This window comes from Dermacentor silvarum, chromosome 7, assembly GCF_013339745.2.
Source record: "Dermacentor silvarum isolate Dsil-2018 chromosome 7, BIME_Dsil_1.4, whole genome shotgun sequence".
In the NCBI taxonomy this organism is placed as follows: Eukaryota; Metazoa; Arthropoda; class Arachnida; order Ixodida; family Ixodidae; genus Dermacentor; species Dermacentor silvarum.
In genome coordinates, this window is record NC_051160.1 from 74,553,569 (window position 1) to 74,574,634 (window position 21,066).

The window sequence follows — 21,066 nt, forward strand, 5'->3', positions numbered from 1 at the left end:
TGAGAGGGTGCAGATGAAAAGGAGTACGGGGAGGGGGGTTGACGTAAGTCGCGCAGTCCAATAATCGCGTTGGAGGGGGAGAACGTTAGACGCGCCAACCAATGGCGGTGTACGAAAACAGTAGGTCAACGGAGGAGTGGGGTGTTCGCGTTAGCGTTGGTTGTATATACGGAGATTTGGTCAACGACACTTGTCTGAGAACGTCGTAGAAAATTGTGAAGAACGCGCTAGGAACGCCGCCACCCGTGGGCGCCGAGCCAGTTTTTTCAAAGCCAGGCATTGTGTAGCCATCGTCTAAGTGTTTAAAAATACCCCATTGTGCTATTTGGAGCCGACACCAAAGTCTGTTTCTCGAGTACGTAGCGAAGTGATCGGTTTGCTATTTTGTAGCCAAATTCAATATAACAAATCCCCAGTATAGTTAAACCCTAACATAGTAAATCTCGCCAGACCGCAGCTTCGCGGGTCTTCCCTCTTCACAGGGTGGAAGGGCTTTGACATTTTAAGTCGTAACTCCGCTTTCGGGACCTTCGTAGACGCATGCTAATCTGAGAATTTATTACGTAAATGATATCGAAGCTGTATAATCATAGAGCTAGTTCTGAGAGTTGGTAAGGTTCATTGGTTGTGATCAAGGGGGCTGTGAGTGAGCGTTCGTCCTGTGTGCCTCATCTGAGTCTACGTAATTTCGCGCTACAACAAGTCTGTATAAGCCAGTTCTCGCATTTGCATCGGATCTACTAGAGGTATGCCTGCTGGCTGTTCATGGTGTTGATTGTTCGGGTCTTACTGTGGATCTTAGGGGCTCTCAGGAGCGCCATCCTACCAAAAACAAACATATTTTTGGTATTCGTGACTAAAAAGCGAACCGAAGGAGGCATTTCGTATTCTGGCATGAGTATAAGAGTGACAACGAAAGATAAACTGCAATGTGGAACATGTCTGATGTTTATATTGTTCGCCGATTCTTCGATTATCCAGGCAATTCTCATTTTTATCTGAGCAGCACCTAATCACTAGCCTAATAGGCGGTATGAATGCTAACGTGTCGAATAAGAGCCCGTCATCGTGTGACGCTTTCAAGTGAAATTTATCTGCGTGCCATACTACGTACTTAGATGCGCTAACAAGCTAGCGGAACATCTGCTGATTGTAGAGAAGCAGCTGTACTATCACTCCCTTCATGCCAGAAATACAATACAACACACTTCAAACTCTTCGTTTCCCACAATAGCCCAAAGAACAAGCAAAGAAGCGCCTGAAAAGAACAATTCTCTATTTACGGCTTTTCTCTCAAAATTAGCCACGGCGAAAGCCCACAATTTGGGTTTGCTATGATAGCACTGTGCTTATTTTCAAATGAAAACGTGGCTTCGATTCCATTTGTGCATCACAGGAGAGCGTGATAGTTTATGTATAGCTGATTGATTCATATTCCAGGGGAACTTCGAGGTCCATCGATTGTTTATTAATTCTGGACAAAGCATTCCGCGGAAAAAGGACAACACGCTATCGCCGTAACTAACCCGGAGTGACAAACATGACTCCTTCAATCTAGAGACACCTGGACGACATTATGTGCTCGGACTGAAACAGGATACCTTCGTAAGTTCTAAAATTTTCCAAGAGACAGTGAAAGAGACATAAGATCTAATTTGAGAACGTGCCCGCATTATCCTTCAATATAAAAGAGGTAGTCATGAAGATTCCCGCAGTACTGTTGTGACGTCAGATTATATCGCATGTATTTTTCTTACAGAAAATTCCGCCACAGTACCACCAGTACTTATCTCGGAAAAAAAACACATTCAATAAGTGAACGTCAAAGGAGAATGCTAAGAAATGCGAGGACCATAATTTATTTAATGAGGAGTATAAATTTTATAACCGTTTGCTGCGAGGTTTTCTATTATTTTATTTACATGCGTGGCTATACATTCATGTAACACGAAAACACTACGCCAGTCATGACTGACACGGTTACCATAATCTATTTGTGCCTATTGCAGCCATAGAACTTATTTTAAGCAACTGAATTTCTGACATCCTAAGCGTTCCGTCACAGTATCAGGTATAAAGAGACACTTCAGTTTTTCAACTAGCAAAGCTCACGAACAAAAGACACGACTACGCTGACATCTAATCTTATTATTCGTTGTTCGCCGCTTAGATCAAACAATGTTCGCAAAGTAACTGTTGCAGTCTCCCAAGCGTATATTTATCTTGTCTGTCGAGAGAAGTTATGCCAGTACATTCTTCCCCTTTTTAGGAGCACGTAATGCAATGCCTGCGCCACAGCATCATCAGGACGCATCATTCTGCAGCTTCTCTAGAGACGTCATGAACATAGGTGACAGTTGCTGAAATAACCAACAAAATATAATCTATAGTCAATAACTTCTGTATACTATACATGACACACGTACAATGCATTGTTATTGTCCTACAAGAGGCGACGGTTGTTTCAGTTAGCGAGGTAGCGGCGGCAGCGGATGACACGACCGCCACCTCGTTTGCTGTTTGTTGGCTGTCTCACGACGATTAAGGCAATATACAACGCTTTTCTAGGAAACTGTGTTAATGCAAGGCGTATGCAGACTTGACGTAGGGTGCATGCAGAGAAAGTTACACACACATGTCGAATTACATTTAGAGTTTCTATACCTACTGTGTCAAAGTGGTGCTAGCCAACAGCGAGGACGTACCCAAAGGCTCATATACTCAGAAGAACAGCAGCCGGCCCCCGCGAAGCCGGAGGAAGATGGAAGAGATGCTTCGCTTGGAAACAGTATTTGGCGCGACCTAAATGTAATTTAAATGTTCGCCGCTTAGTTTGGCTCTAATTCACCAAAAACAGTATCAAATGGCTTACATATATTGCGCCATTCGCGCTTTGAAACAACAGCATTGCAAGAAGTGTTTCAAACGTTACTGTTGGCACATTTAGGTATACTATAGAACATAAGCACTGTGACTTTCGTAAATTCTTCGGTTCTTCGATTTGCGAAGTCGTCACGAACGCTTTCTCTAATTTGTTGCAGGTCATTTACAATTCTCGTGTTGTGATCCAAAAATGGGACAAATTACAAACGTCGTCTTGGTGTATTTGCTCTCGCTTCTGTCGGCATTTGGAAGTGGCGGAGGTGCTAAAATGCCCCATCCTGGTAAGCTACTCTCGTGAACATTTAGGCTTCCCAAAATTGAGCTCAGGACCGCGTTACTTGTCTGTAGTACCTTTAGTATTTTTTCATTGAGAATGTGTTTGCCTCTAATTCACCAAAAACGTATTAAATGGCTTGTACCCTTTTCCAACAGGCTAAGGAGGCTGGTAGAGTTAGCAAGCATAAGAGAAAGAAGACAAGAAGAATGGGTAGTACATGGCGTTCACGCGAGCACGTCACGGCAGGCAGATAGGGTTCGTCTAGTAAAGGCGTTAGACGCCTTGTTCTGTTGTGCGCTTCCTACATATATTGTGTTCTTCCCTGAATGCAAATGGGCTAGTGCATAGCGATTGCAAACTGCCGATTTTTCGAGCAAAGCTTCGTTGCTCCTAGACCCACCAATAATGTTTATCCGCAATAAACGCCGACGCCAATATCAATATCTCGCTGTTCAGAAATAACTTGCCGCAGATTCCGATACTGACCATCTTTACCAATCACTAATTTATATACGGTGAAAGTACGCGAAAGAAGAATTAGGTGCTCTTTTAAGGACTCCGGAGCGCGGAAAGAGATTGTCTTATCTTGACAACTATAACATTGTTTAACAACTTCAATATAAAACATTATCTTGACAACTGTAACGTTGTTTAACATAATCATTATGAAACATTCCTCTTATTTACGAAAGAATAATATCGAACAAATAATTTTAATTTCCAACAAAAAGCAAATATTTTTATATGACAATATGTAATGAGTTCTCGGATTGGTCTCCAAATTTTGAAAGGATCTATGAGTGTCAAATCTAATGTGATGACCGCAAGAGAAACTTAAGAGAGACGAAGGTGCTGCAAAATGGGTATAGATAATTCTCAAAATATAGAGGAGTGCAAAACGAATATATACATGAAGAAGGTATATTTCATAGCAAAAAAGTAGATTCAAGGACAGATCATTTTCAGTCATGACCCCTCTCTGGATCGTAGTTGCACTAGGAACGTAGCGAGTCCAAAATGTAGGTGCTGCTCTTGATGTTTGTGTTACGATCTTTTTCCTAAATCTATTTTCTGCTGACATTGCTGATCGTCCGAACGTTTACACAAACATAGGGGAATATGTAATTTTGTTTAATACGTTGCGTTTTTGTTAATTTTAGTTCGTGACGTAAACAGTAAGTATGCGATCAATGTATTATACTATAAATAAGTGCATGAAAGGCTACTTCATTGAGCATCGGCCGTCTCGAATCTGTAGTGAGCACCGGTGTTCTCTTTTTCGGGAAATCTTGTTTATAAGCGTTCTTTGTTCAGTAGGCACTATAAAGTAGGTCTCATACATTTACGGACACATGCTTGAACATGTTACGGGAAGCAAGCACAATGGCGAAACTGCTTACAATCTATGTGTGCACAAGATACGCTGTGCTGCGTGGGATGGTGTCGCGCTGCCTCTTAAATTTTTCGTCTTCTGCGCTACGCAGAGAAGTGTCTGCCGTCGCCTGCAACCTGTCCGGCAGGATTACCTCGGTGGCAAAAGTACCACGCCGGGGGCTATAAAGGTCATCATTAAGAGGATAATAGTACGGTTTCAGCTTTGAAAAGTTCACGACAACATAGAAGGTGATGAGCTTAGCGTCGAAGGAGACACTGGGGCTATCCTGTACGTCACTTCAGTCATCTAGCGCAACCCACTAGCATTCACGTGAAATTGAATTCAGTAACGTAATCTGACCACATTGCGGCAAGTGAGTGCAATGAGCTGATTGCTTCGATTCCAGAGGACACTGAAAGAAATTATCTGGTCAATAATTACAACTCACTGATATGTAGTTATAATTCAGTGATGCGCTCATTTTTGCGGTCAATGGCCAGCAAAAGATGCGCATTCAATATAGCAAAGTACTGTCACTGCTAAGACCATTCTCTCATTTTGGTCAAACTACAGGCTGAAATAGTCATGAAGACGGCATCCCGACGGCTTCCTTTTATCACAGATTTGGTCAGATATTTCTTGGAATAATTTTGCACAAATTTGAGAATTACCTCTACAGGTATTACACACTTTGTTCACTGACCACAGTAGCGCACCCAGGATCTGTGCCAGGAGGAGGGGGGGGGGGGCAATTTTCGCCCTTAAAGGTGAAAATGGCATCGATTTCCTGCCTAGAGCTGCTTCAGTGGAATTCAACGCAACGCCATCAAACACGCGGTTGGCCCTCCTTGAATATAAGAGGGAATGGATAAATACCAGATAATCATAGAGTGTTTTTGTTAATCTGGAAATGCGACCTCAAGCCACCTCCTAAATTGTAATGAAAGTGTGAACAGAGCACTGAAGGTACACGTTAGACTGGTGGTGCTGGATGCGTGGGGGGTGTTACCTCGGCCACAGGGGGGGTGTCATGGTTTGCGGAGAAATTGTCTGAGGAGCGATCGCCGAGCTTCCCGTAAGTGCAGTACGTGATTATCGACCACCGCATTGTCCTCGTCTAGTTGAATCGTCCTGGTGTGCCCAGTGTGCCCATCAGCCGCACCTATGCTACCATTTAGTCAAGCTTCAATGTCTTCGATGTCCGAAACGTTGTCAAGCTCATTCCTATACGCGTTCCAGTCAGTGAGTCTCTCCTTTCATGTCTACAGTGCGCGGTCAGACTGTTCAACCTCGATTTGAATTATGTCGTAATCGCTCTCTAGCGTGTCCGGGAGTCTGGTCCACTTGGCCTTTCGCACATATCCAGTGAACGTGAGATCAGGATTGGTGTCCCTCGACACGCTGTTGCCCACTCGGGTGGTTTGGAGCAGGTCATTCTATAGCATCAGACCATGCTGCTGTGCGGCATCGTGAACCCCTGCCCCTTTCTCGGTGGTATTGGACCCAGGCCGCGTGTCGGGCGTTAAAGTGCCCTACTACAACTAGCCGCTTACCGGTAACGCTCTTGCGAAGCTACCGGAAGAAGTGGTCGTAGTGGAGTAGCTGCTCCCGCGGCGGGCTGTAGAGGTTGGCCAGTTATAGGCTCTGTGGATTTGTGGTGCAGGCGGTGTGTGCCATAGTGTTGTAGCCGGGGAGTTTATTTTCTTGGTGTTAGTTTCCTGTAAAGAGATTATGTCAGGATTGTTTGTTTTAGATATTCGGGCAGGTTGGCCGAGCGGGATCTATAGGATTAGTAATTTCGGTACCAAATTCGGAGGGTGGGAAGCGGGCTGGGCTGTCTACGTTGGGGAGCCGCCATGTTGGTAGAAAGATACATTCGTAAATGGTTTACGTGCATTCCATATTTTCCACCCTGAGAACAGTAAATACTGCAATCTATCCAATAGGCACGGCAATCGCAAACTATTCTTAGTACTCTTTACGTATGTATCTCCGGCACAAAAATGTGCAGTTCACACCATTACATGTAATTTCCCACTAATCTCTGTATAGTCTGATGGCCATGGGAGTAACTAATTTATTAGTTGACTAATTAGCTCACTAATTAAAGTTATATTTAAATAACAATGGATAAAGAAATATACTAATTAGGTCAACATTTATCTTAAGACAGCAGTCCGTTGTGCAAAGTTCGCAGTGCATTGCACTAGTCGGACATGCAGACGTTCGTACAGCCTAGGACCGCGAGCGAAATTTTTTTATCACATGGCACACGGCAAAGCGGCAAGAATTAAGCGGCGTGTGGTTTGCGTCTCCCATAAAACCGCAAGTATACACAGGAACACAAACATCATATGGGATTGCTAAATATCAATACCGATAGCCGAGAAGTTAAAATACTATCACCTAGCAATTGATAGAAATAATCAAGTCTTTCAAGAAAAACCCTGTCCCGGCAGAATTCTGCTACACCCTTGATTGTATATACAATTGCCATGTTACAGCAGAAGACAGAACTGGACATCATGCCCAATGGCCACAATTTTGAATTTATCTTTCATATATTGCTTAACCTTGTCACTGTGAGCTGCGTGAACTGCACACTTTTTTTCTATTCAGTGTAACGCTTACAGCCACGTTATTTCTTTCTGATCGCAGGAACTCCCATCATCCTCCTATCTACACGCAACGCCACCTACATCATTCCGGTGCGCTCAAATGGACAGTTCAAACCACCTCTCGCATCGCTGAATAAAATCAGGAACAACGGAGCCCGACTGAGATCAGAAGTGCGAGAAAGGCCACACGTTTACGCCGCAAGAAAACCACCGCGACAGGCGATCCTTTTTCCCATGCCGACAAACACCCGCATTCTGCAAGCAATGCCGGCTGGTTCTCCCGGCTCCGGGAGCCTTCTCAACAGAAGACCTCCAGGCGTGCAAGATTTTGTCTTCTGCTTCGAAGCGGGTGGCACGGAAATGTGCGTGCGCACGGACCTGACGGCGGGAAAAGTGACGGCAGTTGCCAGAAGTCTCCAGGAAGTACGGAAAAGGAGGCGGAAAGCGCTGCCGAAGAAGAAAGTACACAGAAGACGCCGAGCCCTCCGATCTTGGAAGGTACGTAACTATGAGTAGAGTAATATTGAAAGAAGAGAACGGGTTCGGTGGATCACGGAGACACAATGTTTTTGACTGTGGTCAAAGAAGCAAAGTTTCCAGCTGGAGCCAAAAGCATTTCGACAAGGACACTCCGCGAAGTCGCGGCGAAGATAAATCCTCTTGGGGAAACTTTGCCTTCCCGCTTAGGAATCACTTAGTTCGCCCATATTTGATCGCCTAAATTTACCCTTGTTAGAGAAAAAATAATGATGCAAGCAATAATGCATAACTACCCGCCTGCATCCATAGATGTAGTAATTTCTAGCGCACTGAATAACTATTGCAGCGTTAACGCAAGCAAATAATTAGTTTTAAAGATAAAATCATGAACAGCGAAAGAAGCGCCTACTTTGTGATTGCGGAAGAGGTGGTATTTAAAAATTCTCTTCTGATAACACAGGGACTATCAACACATTTTTCTTAGGTAAGCAAACGTGGAACCGTGTTAAGCTTTAGTGCCTTGGTTGACGATGTTTGTGTGTATTTTCTACTTATGCAACAAAAACAGTTAATAATGGCTGTCCTTAGAGTCAGGCATGCTGCGACATACTATACGAGATATTCTTTGTACACTTGTCACGATTCAAAGGTAAAAAGAATCCGGCCAACATAATTACATTTGTTGTGGAGGTCACCATTGCAGGTGATCTCGGCCACATTTATCAGTGAAGAGATGGAGGTGGACCAGTACGCGGCGTACCATTTGTCCTTGACCATAGGGCGGTCGGTATTTAGAGCTCAAGGCCGTATTGTTACTCATCCGTACGCTAGCCCGCTCTTAGCTATGCCGATAGTAGCAGCGCTGCAAAGCTTAATATTTAGCTCAACAATTCGAAAGAATCTAACAAAGTTGAATAACACGCGAATTTCTAGATGGTTATATTGTAAGGTTTTTCGCATCGCGTAGGTGGTTGTCCTTCAATTCAAAAGTAATCACCTTTTTTTAGATTTCTTTAGAAAAACTCGAAAGTGGTGTCATGCATACGAAACAAAAAACATACGGAGCACGAGAGCTGCGTAAAAGGAACGCCGGCCGATTGCGGAAGGATATATCATGTGATGACCATATTACGGCCGGCGCTTACGTGTGAAAACTACTGAGCGTGTTCTCAAAATGCAAACCTATCGATGAAAAGGGTAGAGCAAACTAACAAAAGACCAATAGTGAGACGCACCTGTCATCTTGAACAACAGACAAGTAAATGTAACTTTGCCACAAGAAATCGCCAGAGGGGTCGGCTAGACATAGCTCTTTAATTTAACATGCGTTGTAAAATGGAACCTTTACATCGGGGCCAACTTCTACTTCCTATTTCAACTATATGTGAAACGCTTAAATAGTCTCAATAGGCAGCAGATTAAACAATATGAACGAAATTGGTTGCATTTAGAAAAAAAATCATGCGGATCCCATGCACTATGTGAATTTCGACATAGATGAAGCTTTCTTAGCGATTCTCTTTCATTGACGATAATTAGCGCTGATTTTGAGGGCAAAAGTTTAATTTCTTTAGCATTTAGTGCTAATGCGACAGTGGTAAGTTGATGCTAAACGTTCCAGTGCGTGCACTACTGCTGTTTCCCTGCGTAGTATAGAACACACAGCGAGAGTCGTTCTGCTTGACGCGTTGTTGCGAGCCATTATTCATAACCTCCGAGAAGGTTAGCATCCTCATTACCTCACACGGCACATTGCATCGTGGCGGCAGTGTTAAACTTTATTTGAAATACTGGGCTGTACGCGGCCAAAACCACAATCGGATTATGAGGTTTCCGTAGGAGCGGACTCCAGATTAACTTTCAACCCCTGGGGTTCTTGAACGGGCACCTAAATCTAAGTAAACGAGCATTTGTGTCCTTCTCCCCTGTCGAAATGCAGCTGCCACTGTAGGGATCAAACCCGCTACCTCGAGCAAGGCCATAGCCGCAAAGCTACCGCGGTGGGCAAAGAAATGTTAATTTGACGTGCGGCCACTTCCGTAATGTCGCCAAGGCGATATGGTGCCTAAATGCGGCTTTCCGCCTGCATGTCCTGCGTGAGTTGTCGGCTTGGAAAATTTGCGTGGTGTTTGTTTTTTCAGAAATAGCGGAAACAAACCGTACCGTAACTCAAACTTATATGTCCCCAAGTCTTTATAGGAGCGGCCTTTCCTTACCTTCTTACGTCGTCTTTTCCTACTCCTGCCCCTTCAGCTTGTATGCGAGCTGCGAGACAAGAGTGCTCAGGCTATTATTACAGTGCTGGTCTGTGTCTCCCTTCTTGTCTTCTTGTCGTGCTTTTTTTTTTGCGCTGTTTCCCTATCGACTATTATTACTCACTTTTTGTCCATTCCCTGCCTCCTTTCCCTGCCTCCTCTATAGCATTTTATCTACCTCCCATCGTAACCGTCGCACGGTAGCTCAAAAGTAATCACTCCAGTTTCTGCAATGCTTTTGCAGTAGGTCACGGATAGTCACAGCTTTAAAGATGGTATTGTAGGGACACGAACGAAAGGTCTAAACGTGTTTCTCGCATGCCCTTTCCTCTCTGCCGTACTCTCGCCATTTATCTACACTGTCTGAATGATCTCTCGATGCGGCGGGCCAGACAGCGACAGCAGCAGCAGCAGGAGCAGCTGTAGAAAAGTCGAAGGAAGAGGTTAAGAAAGCTCCGCTTTCAAAAAAAGCTAAATTCTGCGGACTTTAGGAAAGATAAGCTTAATTTGTGGACCAAAGTTGTTTCAAAAGAATTCCCGTAAATGTTTATAGGAATGTGATGCACAATGTCAACAAATCTAGAACTATGCATCAAAAGCCGGCAACGCAGTTCGGGAAGATGTATCATTTGCAACTGATTAGACATAACAACTGATTAACAACTGATAACAACTGATTAGACATCTAATGTGAAATTTTTACAATGGTTGCGAGGGTTTTGAGCTTAAAGTCATACTCTAAAATTAGTTATCCTTCTGAGAGCAGCCTCAATTAGACCAATTGTGTTTTCTTTACATGTCAAATAGGCGGAGTTTGCCGAAGTGTAAACTTGTTTTTGATGACCGAGTTTGACTTGTTGCTTTCCTTTTCCTTTTTAATTTTTGTGATATTGAATCACTTGATATAAATAATGAATGAGGGTATTTAAAAGTTGTCCAAATGAAGTTCATTGGCTTTTGACTCGCAATAAAGCTCCTCCTATTTCTGTGCGTGTGGCCGATTGCAATGATAAACTGCATCAAACGATTGCATCAAACCATACCGCGTTGAACTGCGTATAACAAACTCAAACACTCGCCACCGGGACAAATGTAAATGCATTCGGTTGAAATTTGGTACAGGGTATGGTATAACATACGCAGAGTTTGATGCAAACGCTCGCAACTATGTTCCAAAATTAAAGAGGTGACGTATATTTTTCACAATTAGAAACAACTGCAGGAGCGCAGTCAGGCCAATTACTATGGGTGGTTGGCTAAATATCGTTTCCCTTCGGATGTAACACGTGTACTTTGATAACTACATTTACAAAGCACTGTCACAAGTAGCAATGTCAAGCCACAGTGGATATTCAAAATGTCAAGCGCCATCTATCAACAGGCACCAAAGTGCGATCCGCCATCTTGACAAATGTACTAGAAAACGAAACTGCTAGCTCGGCAGCAGGGCTACACGCACAGATGCGACTTTCATCCTTGTTCTCTGGTGTCCTTCCAATGCTGCCCGATGCCATATGCAAAGCAAATGATTTGTGCCAGTGCCAGCCAGAAGCTAGGCATGCTTTTTTTTTCAGCAATAGACATACCATCAGCGAATTAGACAAAATCCGCATCCGAAACAGTAGCCAACGTAGACAATATTTTTCATCTTGTTACCGCATATATTATTGTCTCCTGTGACATGTATAACCTCCCCCCTCCAAATGAACACAAAAAATTTAATTGTGGGCGTTTTCTTTTATTACTAAGTAGGCTTCGTTAAGATCAGCGCTTAAGGGTGACGCTTGCTTTCGTATTGTTTGGGAACGCGAACACCTGCCTAGCCTATATGAGGGCAATTATTTTTGTTACTCTTTTATGCGAAGGCTCTGCCGTTTCATATAGAGGGCAAATATAGATTTTTAAGCGTTTTAAGCATTCTTGTGGCTCACAAAAATATTTTCGCAAACAAATTGAAACCCTCCTGAAGGGTTGTTTCCGTGCTTCTTTTGCTATTAATATTTTCTAGATAATGAAAAAATAAGAAAACGTTTGAAAACACAGCGCGACGTTCCCAAAAATTATATTTTTATTCGTGATAAAAGAAAGAAACAAAGCGCTTTGACATGATAGAACAGGCGTGCAGATGAAGCAATTGTATATGCCATTTGTTCACTGAAAAGTCCTGACAGCTCGCCAAAGACTATCAACGCAGGTTTTGTCAAACGACAAGGAATGCAGGAGCATATACGATTACGATGTTTTTTAGAACTGCAGTAAGTTGAGATAGTTAGTAGGGATTCATAGTGAAAGAAGCTGAGGCGTGAAGACACGGACCCAAGAGAAGACAACCAGACAACACAAACGCCGACTGTCAACTGAACCGCGCACTGTGGCGGAAAAGAAAGTAGACACAGAACTTAACGGCAAATGCTCAAGTATAGTAGCGTCGCCTGTCAATCAGGCACACGTGCGGGCCTACGCTAGAGCCAACTGTTTAAGCCTTTAATTTCCTCTTTATGCAAGTTAACCGGAGGCTGGCTCACGCATTCGACTGATATGCGAGGCCTCGAACATTAGACGCGTGTCTTCGTTCTTATGCATGTGTAAAACAGCGCATTCATCAAATTTTGGTGTGCATTTACAATCTCCACAGTGCAAAGAACGATTAGACGGCGTTGCTCCGGTTAACGACCTTTTATGCTCTGTTAAGCTGAGCTTAACAAAACAGCCTGTCTGATCCAGGTAGAAGCGGCCGCAGCTGGAACTTCGCAACTTCTGGATGAAATTATCAGCTGTCGGCGCTGCAATGTCGTTACAGAGAATTGGAACCACAACTGCTTGAGCGAAATGGATGTTGCAACAGTGTTGGCTACGCAGTGGTGCTTCACCAAACTTTCGTATTTCAGCAGATCTTTGGGATGCGTTGCCAAACATGTCGAATGAAATTCTGGTTTCTCCCAGTACCTGCAGATGCAGTTTTACAGTGAGATCTGTGATGAATGATCTCTGGCTGCCTCCATCCAGAATCCCTCTGATGTATTTGTACCTGCTTTTTTTAACGACAAAAGCGCAAAAAGTTTGCAGGTACATATCTGTGGCCGTTTTTGCGCAAACGTTTGTGGAATCTCTGTCGCATAGCATTACTGATCTCTACGAGACTAACCCTGCTGTGTTACCGAAGCCTGCATTGGTCACGAAGTTACCACTGTAGTGTCTTTATTTCTGTAGTTAGGGTCACACATATTCGAGGCATGTCTTCCGTGACAAGCTGAGCAAGTGAGTTTGACGTGGCAAGATTGTGCCTGGTGAGCTCCTGATGTACATCCATAAGAGCGGTTATCTTTAGCGAGCTTCTATTTTTTGGAAACAAGAGAGAGGTTGGTGTCGCAGGCGCGTGTGCCGTGCGTCTTTGAGCGAGAGTTAAAACACTCACTCCAGCTGTATGACGCACTGGGCAGTAAAGAAGCGATGCGGCTGCTTCGAGTTCTTTCAGCTCGGTCATCGACAAATCGAAGTGACGATGGGCTGCACTGTTCTCTTCTTTCTAATCAATACGTGTGAACACGAGCAGCTCTTTTAACTCCGCTTCCAATGTTGCAGCTGCCAGTGCTGTCTCCGAGACATTCGTATCGGACCCAGGTCGTCTTAAAATGTGGCTAGGCTTTCATCGCGTATATGCTAGAACGATCTCGTATGGCAATGCCTTGTGTAGAATATCAATCAGCATTGCAGAGAAACTCAGAGCGCGCACGTTTAGTATGGTCCGACAGCGGATATTTAGTTGCACGGCCTCCTAAAGTTGTCTAAGGCCTGGTACGTCGCTTCCCGATTTGACATGAGGTCGATTTCGAAGCACGGACAGGTGGTGCTGCTCGATCCGTTCACGATCGCCGAAACGTTCTTTGAGAAGTTATACGGTGTCTGCGTAACAGCCTTCGGAAGTCATCCAACCCGCAATTGCCGCTTCCGCTTTCCCAGCAAGATAATGCCGTAAATAGAAAAAAAAACTTCGTAGTTGTTCATATAGCTTTGTTGACATAAGCAGTCAGCTCAAACTGCTCCCAGACAGCTGTCCATGGGTGAATTTCGCCTTTAAATATTGGCATATCAAGATTCAGAAGCCTTGGGCCAATTCTGGGCATAGCCTCAGGAACTGTCGGGGTTGGATTCTGACGAGAAGTCTCCGCTGTACTGTTCACGGGTCCCTAGGCGGCCATCTTGCAGCGAATCTCGGCAAGCACGCTGATAGTTTTATCATTATTCACTGGAGCAGTTACGTATTCTGTATTGAGCTTATCGTTTGCAATGTGCTCTTCGAGCGCATCATTAAGCTTCGATATCTCGGTGTTGCTAGCAGATAGACGGTCAAAATTACCTGAAGGCTTGGGCTTGTACACGGTAGGATCTGTAAGTAGCAACCGGGCTTCTTGCAGAATATCCGTATTCTGTGCTCTGTCGAGCTAACCGCTTGGTCTTGTGCGATCCATCCCATTAGCTTATGAGGTATAGGTCTGGTATCCACGCCATTCACGAACGATGCGTTATCGAGTCAGTCCTCGCCGCCCGCAGCGCGAAGCGGTGGAGTAAATGGTCCTTCGAGACATGTGATGAAGGAAACGTCCGCACAGAGGTTTTCGCCACCAAAATGCAGAAAACCAACGAGACGCGAAGAAACGAGACAGAGACCTAATCTTCGTTCCAAACTCTTCTTTCGCAATGCCCGCCTGCGCACGTTTATTAGTATTTTTCTACAGCTCCTCCTTACATGGGCGTCAAAGTGAATGCTTTGTCGAGCTGTGCGCTTTCGCTCATTGTCGTACAACTGTCGGCGTCACCCATGCTTACTTGTTACGCACGTTTCCTTTGAGCTGAAGTGGCTGGAATGTTTTAAATATATCAAGAATAGACTTGGATTGGGCGGATATGGCTGCTGCGTTAGTCACACATTTCATTGTCTTTACTTTGATATCTTTTTGCGAAAATGACAGTGGTGATCTAGGTTTTGACGATATTGCAAATTGCTTCGCGCTGCATGAGTAACCACCACATTAGCGTGCAACAACAATCTCATAACATGCAATCTGCGAGCGTAAATCACAATTCGGCATGTTTTATAATTATCAATCTATAGAGCGGAATCTACCGAAGGAAACTCCGCGAGGTGCACGGAACCTCCCTGGCAACGTGTTTTACTGAGCTATCTGGGTCCAGTTTTAACAGCGAAGCTGTATATGCCTAGGCTGTAACACTCATGGACCGACCACACAGACCCTCCGGCAGAAATAAACCTATCGAAAACCTATCGAAAACTCGCGTCTCGTTTACTTGGTATATATCAAAATTAGCAGGGAAGGATACGAATGTATGACTAACAAGAATCATAGTTCATGACATGACTAACCTCACATACATGTTAATTACGTCATGATTAATGATAATAAAATCACGTGTGCCACATAATTATAACAGGGATATGCGGGTATGAGCCAGGGACAAGAAAGAAAGAAATAAGGAACGAAAGAAATCACGTGTGGCTGATACCGGGGCCGGAAATTTCAGCTCCGCTGTTTACCATCTGTACGGGGGGCATGTCCGATGAAATTTTTTTAGTCTTTCTTTTTGGGAAAGTATCCGAGAGAATCATTAAACATTCACAATAACAGATTCTTATATAGTCCAATAAAAACATCTCGCTTTCACCTTGTTCTCATTTTGCTCATCGTCTTGAATTTCCATCTAACTAACGCCTTCCCTGTGTTTTCCATAAAGAAAGTAGTATTATAAAAAGGTATTTCCTTGTATGTTTCCTGGTAGGTTGCCAGCATTACTTTTGTGCCTTAAACCACAAAGGTAGTGACAGCAACATTTTTTGCAAAATGTAATTATATTTAACTTTATTTTCAGGTGTGTTTCCACATCGAAACGTAGTGCGTGCGCACTTAAACATTATCAAAAAGCCTAAATATACTTTGGCAGAGGAATTAAATAACTTTGTAAAATTCAGTAGCCATCAATTAAGCAGTTTCTTTCACATCAAATGGGTTAGGTAACGTATAAGGATTTTGTCATAATGGTATGATGAAGGTTAGGTTAACGGAAACTTTCTGTTCGAGGCCTGCGCCATGCATTACACTTCAATTGGCATTTGGCAATATAGTTATGACTAATCTTCTTGTACTGCAATGTTTGATAGCGTAGTTTGCAATTTTATAAAAAGTAATCTGTAAAACAAACTGGTCAATCGAGCTAGTTGGTTGATTTGCGTCTCCGAAATATTTTAAGCGCAAAAAAAAACACAGTACACCTGTTGTTACTTCGTGCACTGTCTTTCTCTGCGCTTAAAAGTTTTCAAGATGTTGTGTAAAGGTTTAAAGGGCAAACGCTATCATTGCGGGAGCATGTCAATACCTCACAATTCATGAAGTCCAAGATGACTTCACATTGCGTGTTCAATATCCTGGATTTACTCACTTGGCTATCATCAATTTAAAACCTTTGCGACAAGTACGGTATCTGCCGGGCCACTCCACAACTATAAAATGTTAAATAAATTAATAATGATGGTAGGCGAAATTGTACGTTTAGGATGTTTAGCTGTTCACAACCATACTCGTAGCAGTTACTTGCAAACAACAAAAATGCGTAGAAAGTTAAATACATCATATTTCTCAATTTAACGAAGAGACTATATAAAATTGTTAACGTGTCCGGAGGTTCTGGATACATCAAGCTTTATTTCTCTTCGCAAGTGGAGCCTCATGTTCGCATAAAAAATGTTCTTCATTTTCAGTATCGGAGAACTGACGCACTTTGTTAGCACAGACGCCGAACTTGGTAAACACTGACGGTCTCCTGAGGATATCTCATAAAGTAAAATAACACGAAAGAGATGTTCTTCTTAATGTTTACTAATGTACTGATTCTTTTGTTAATATGTGCAGGATACCGTCAGAGACACCTTTTGGCCAAAGAAACGAGAATCTGGAAAATTTGGCGGAAACGATGAGCCTCCGTTTATGGAGGAAACTATGGACGTGTTCACGTTCAAGAACCTCACTGTTTGGCGAAGGACTCGGTGGGAACAAGTGATGAACACCACGGATTTGGGCAAGCACGCAAACGCTTCTGCCAAACTCAACGCAACGCTCCGAGAGCCAGCAGAGAAAGACGTTAGCGTGCAAGCTGTGAAAGACATATTGCTCCTGCACGAGATGCTAGAGCTCACCGAGTGGCCTTCTGCGAAAAAGTGGGCAGAATTCGAGAAGGGAAGCCGGTTGCTCGTTACCACACAGACAGGCACGAACAAACCAGGGCGAAAGGAAAATGGTTGGGGGCCCGACTTGGATCCCCCGTATAGGGCCCTGCGGGTACAGACAGGCATTAGGCCACTAGCGCGAGAGAGGCATATTTTGGAGGAAGGTTGGGGGACCGACTTGGATCCCCCGTATGGGCTCCTACGGGTACAGACAGGCATGAAGCCACTAGCGCGAGACAGGCATGTCTTGCAGGAAGGTTGGGGAACCGACTTGGATCCTCCGTATGAGCTCTCAAGGGCGAAACATGAGCACACCCACCCGAGTGAGGTAGAATCCAAGCCGATACCTTTTGGTGGCAGGTTGATCCCACCGGAGTGGTACGAAGACCCTCAACCGCAATTTGTGATTAGGGAAAACAATGGGTATGGTACTAAAAGCAAATCGAAAGAAAGCAATAAATTGTCGGGAACAATGGCTTGGAGCAATAGAGAGCCAGCTGAGGATGAATACGTATCTGCTATTCCCCAAAGTGGAAGCGACATTTACACACCGGCGCAGCAATCAAATCGCGAAGCTGGCAGTAGCGTTAGGGTTGGTCATCAAAACTCCGCGGGCGCATCGAGTTCTCGTTACGACCATCGCCGCCGCAAATACGGATTTGGAGGTACGGAACAGCACGGTGAGTGGAATAAGATGAGTGGTGATTATGCTCATAGTGGCAAGAACATGGACGATGCTGGCTTATAGGACGAAGACGTTATCAGGGTGCCAGCAGTTGGAAGTCTTTCCCAAACCGGCGCAAGTGGCATCGGCCCTATCGAGGCGGAGGCATGGCGGCCAAGCAGCCAAACATGACACATAAAACACGGCCAACCCGAAGCATGACTCCCACTATGGAGCAGTCTGAGATGGAGCAGGCAGAAATGAACGAGCTCATCGCAAACCGAAAAGCATTCGGCAACTACTCAAATCGACTTGTTCTCTTCGCGGAAACGGTGCGCCTAGGCACCACGCAGTCGGAGTTCGGATGGAAGCTGCTCACAATAGGTTTTAAACTATTCAGCAACAGTAGTCACATCACCGAAGAAGAAATGAAGGACTTCGTGCGGAAGCTACCAGAGCCTATGCCCGGGAGCACGTTCCAGGACACCATGAACTCGATGATAATCTACGACCTGATCGCCTTCAACGGTTCGGGTGATTACAACAAGTGGAATGAAATGGAGCGGCGAAGGTTGCCCATCGGGGCTGCGCGGAACATGAGCCGAGTAGTGCAGAGTCGGCTGGCCAGCGCGCGGTCACTCAAGGCAATGGTCGACTTGTACGTGATGCAGCTGGGCGAACTGATAATTATGAAACTCAGCATTCTCAGTCTGAATACTTCGTACGACAAAGATGTAGAAGGCCTCCTCTCAAAGAAACTAAACGTGGACGTAACACCTGAATCCCTCGCAATGCAAAAAGATTTTCTGAGCAAGAACCACGTGTCAGCCAAAGTTTTAGGAGACGTCTACTCCAAAGAGCTTTGGGATGCAATGCTTCTAAATCTCATTTCTCTCAACGATGCCAAAGGTACCTCTAGCGAGTGCACCAAAGACCTTCCGCTTCTCAGCTCCAAGAACGCGAACAACACCGAAGCAATGGCTAAGGAAGTGGATGCGATCATCAACAAGCTGAAAGACACTAACAATACTATTAAAAAGGAGAAGTGCGTAAAAGAGGTGTTCTTTCTGAAACTGCTCACACTGGCCAAGAATACAGAGCACGAGATCGTCTGGAGGGACGTAATAGTGATGAAGTGGGCAAACTTGTCGGGCACGGAAGCCGCCGAAGGTGCGACTTTTTCGCCACAAACGATCAGTGTTTTAAGAGGATTTGTGCACGCCAGCGACTTGTCCATCTTCAATTCCTTGGTGCAGCAGATTAGAATACCCATCCAGAAGCCTGATATGGACAAGAGCTCAGATAGCGCGGTGCGTAGCAAACTGCTAAAGGCAGTTCGAAATGCCTCCAGCCCATTGCGACAAGACCAGTCTAGCCAAACAGTCATGCACCGCTCAGTGACAGAAGACACGGAGAAGAACGGTTCGGTCAAAGAGCAGCCATCAGTCCCTGGTGCGCAGCCTGAGCTGATCACGCATGATGGCAGCAGCGATGTTCCTAGCCAAGGAAAAGATGCTGCAGTGCCAGCTGTACAGCAAGAGGAAACTACAAGAAGTGATTTCAGAAACAATGACGCCTAAGAAGGTCCTGACAGCAGTGACACCAGCTTGAGGTTTCCCAAAGGTTGTTGGCAAAACAGGTATGCAGAAAGCTGAAAACACTAGTGCGAACAATACCATATAGGTAGCAACCAGTACAATATTTATGCCAATGGTTTCCATAAAAAATTACAATGCTGCGTAATCTACATAGTATAGAGCGAAGGGAAGGAGCGAATTAAAGGCACAAAATAACCCATCGGATCCCAGTCTTCCTGTGTGTGATTTAAAGTGAACTACCAGTGTCTGTCAGCAGCCACATGTTCGAACGAACACAACAGAATAGAACCCAAATATAAGCAAAAAAAAGGATAAGTAATTCCCATCGATAACGCAGTGCAAACCTAAGGCTAACGGCGCGTATTAGTCACCTGGAACATACAAATAAGCACGTTCCAAGCAAAAAAGCATGCTTAATCAACATAAACGGAAATAAAAAAACATCCATAACTCTCGTCTACGAGTTGTTATTTACTTGTGTCGCAAATTCTAAGAACCTGCGCACGAACTTCCATGGTGGGTATCAACTCACGTGGGCATGCTGCAGGGACGGTTTGCTGTGGTCAGCCATGAGGCAAGCGTGCGGCATAGCTTGCAGAGCGGCGCAGACGCGGAGGCCGTTGTTTGCAAGCCGCCCATATGATACGGCTGTTCATAACTCGTGACCTAAATCAACTAATTTGCTACATAAAATGGAGTGTGGCTGAAGAAAGTACACGATTCCCATCAGGCTTCAAAAGTGAACATTATATTGGCCCCAGATTCTCCTTTGTTGTTTCCCTACTGCTGGCGCCGGTGGCGCACCGACGGGGGGATTCGGGGGTTGTAATCCCCCCCCCCCCCCCCTGAGGCCGACTTAACCCCCCCTTTTGTTTAACCCCTTTTCTTTCCTTACGCATTTGAGTACTGCAACTAAGATGAAAGACGCGCAATCGTCTGCACACTCGCAAAAAGCGCGTTTTTTTTTGACAATTTCCCGTGAAGAAATCGAAATTATTGCTGTTTAGAAGGTATTGGCAAACTGTCAACCCCCCCCCGGCAGAGATCCTGGGTGCGCTACGGGCTGGCGCAAGGTGACGCAAGGTAACAGCAAGGAAGAGGTCTGCTCTAATGGGTCAGTTTGTTTTCCAGCTCCCAGAGATTTATATTAAAGAAGAATGGATGGTAGCCATCTTGTTGCACTGTAGGAAAGTGTCAGAGCGCCACGTCGCAAATTTCGTCTGCGAGCAGACGCCTAGTGTAAGTGCTTGTCACGTAGTGCGATAGTGGTGCCTTTTGTTATAGTAACAAAATATGTTAGCTAGGGTTTCGCAACGCATATTTAGCTGGAAGTTAGCGCCCGTATTTCTCTTAGGTCTCTGTTCTGTCTATTGCATTGTTTTATCATAGGCACGGCTACACAACATGGCATCCACTTCTGCAGCCACGATGCCTAATTTCATCAGCTTTCTTTCAAGTTCGCACTTTTTTCATCGCAGCCCAGATCGAAATCTGGTTGTCGCTGTTGCTTTTAACATTCTCTGTCGAGCGCTGCGCAAACCGGGTTTACAGTTTTTGTGGCGGCTTGAGCAAACAGCCTTCCTTGTTCAGGTTCATTCTTGATTTCATTCAGGTGGTGTACTTTTTGACGGAAACGCTGCTTTATGTTTTGAAGCAGAAAGTTAACTGGAACGCCCATG

General features: G+C 44.6%; 1 protein-coding gene across 2 annotated transcripts; it reads left to right on the forward strand.

Moving 5' to 3' along the window:
• Positions 1-1,354: 1,354 nt before the first annotated feature.
• On the forward strand, positions 1,355-19,759 carry LOC125946511 (uncharacterized). Of its 2 annotated transcripts, none has more exons than XM_049670022.1 (4): positions 1,355-1,605; positions 3,042-3,164; positions 7,194-7,651; positions 16,812-19,759. In XM_049670022.1, exons 2-4 carry the CDS (start codon positions 3,074-3,076, stop codon positions 17,871-17,873), a joined length of 1,611 nt encoding a protein of 536 aa, XP_049525979.1. In that variant the 5' UTR covers positions 1,355-1,605; positions 3,042-3,073; the 3' UTR covers positions 17,874-19,759. Both variants share the same exon structure in this region, with proteins under 2 accessions (XP_049525979.1, XP_049525980.1).
• The last annotated feature ends 1,307 nt before the right edge of the window (positions 19,760-21,066 follow it).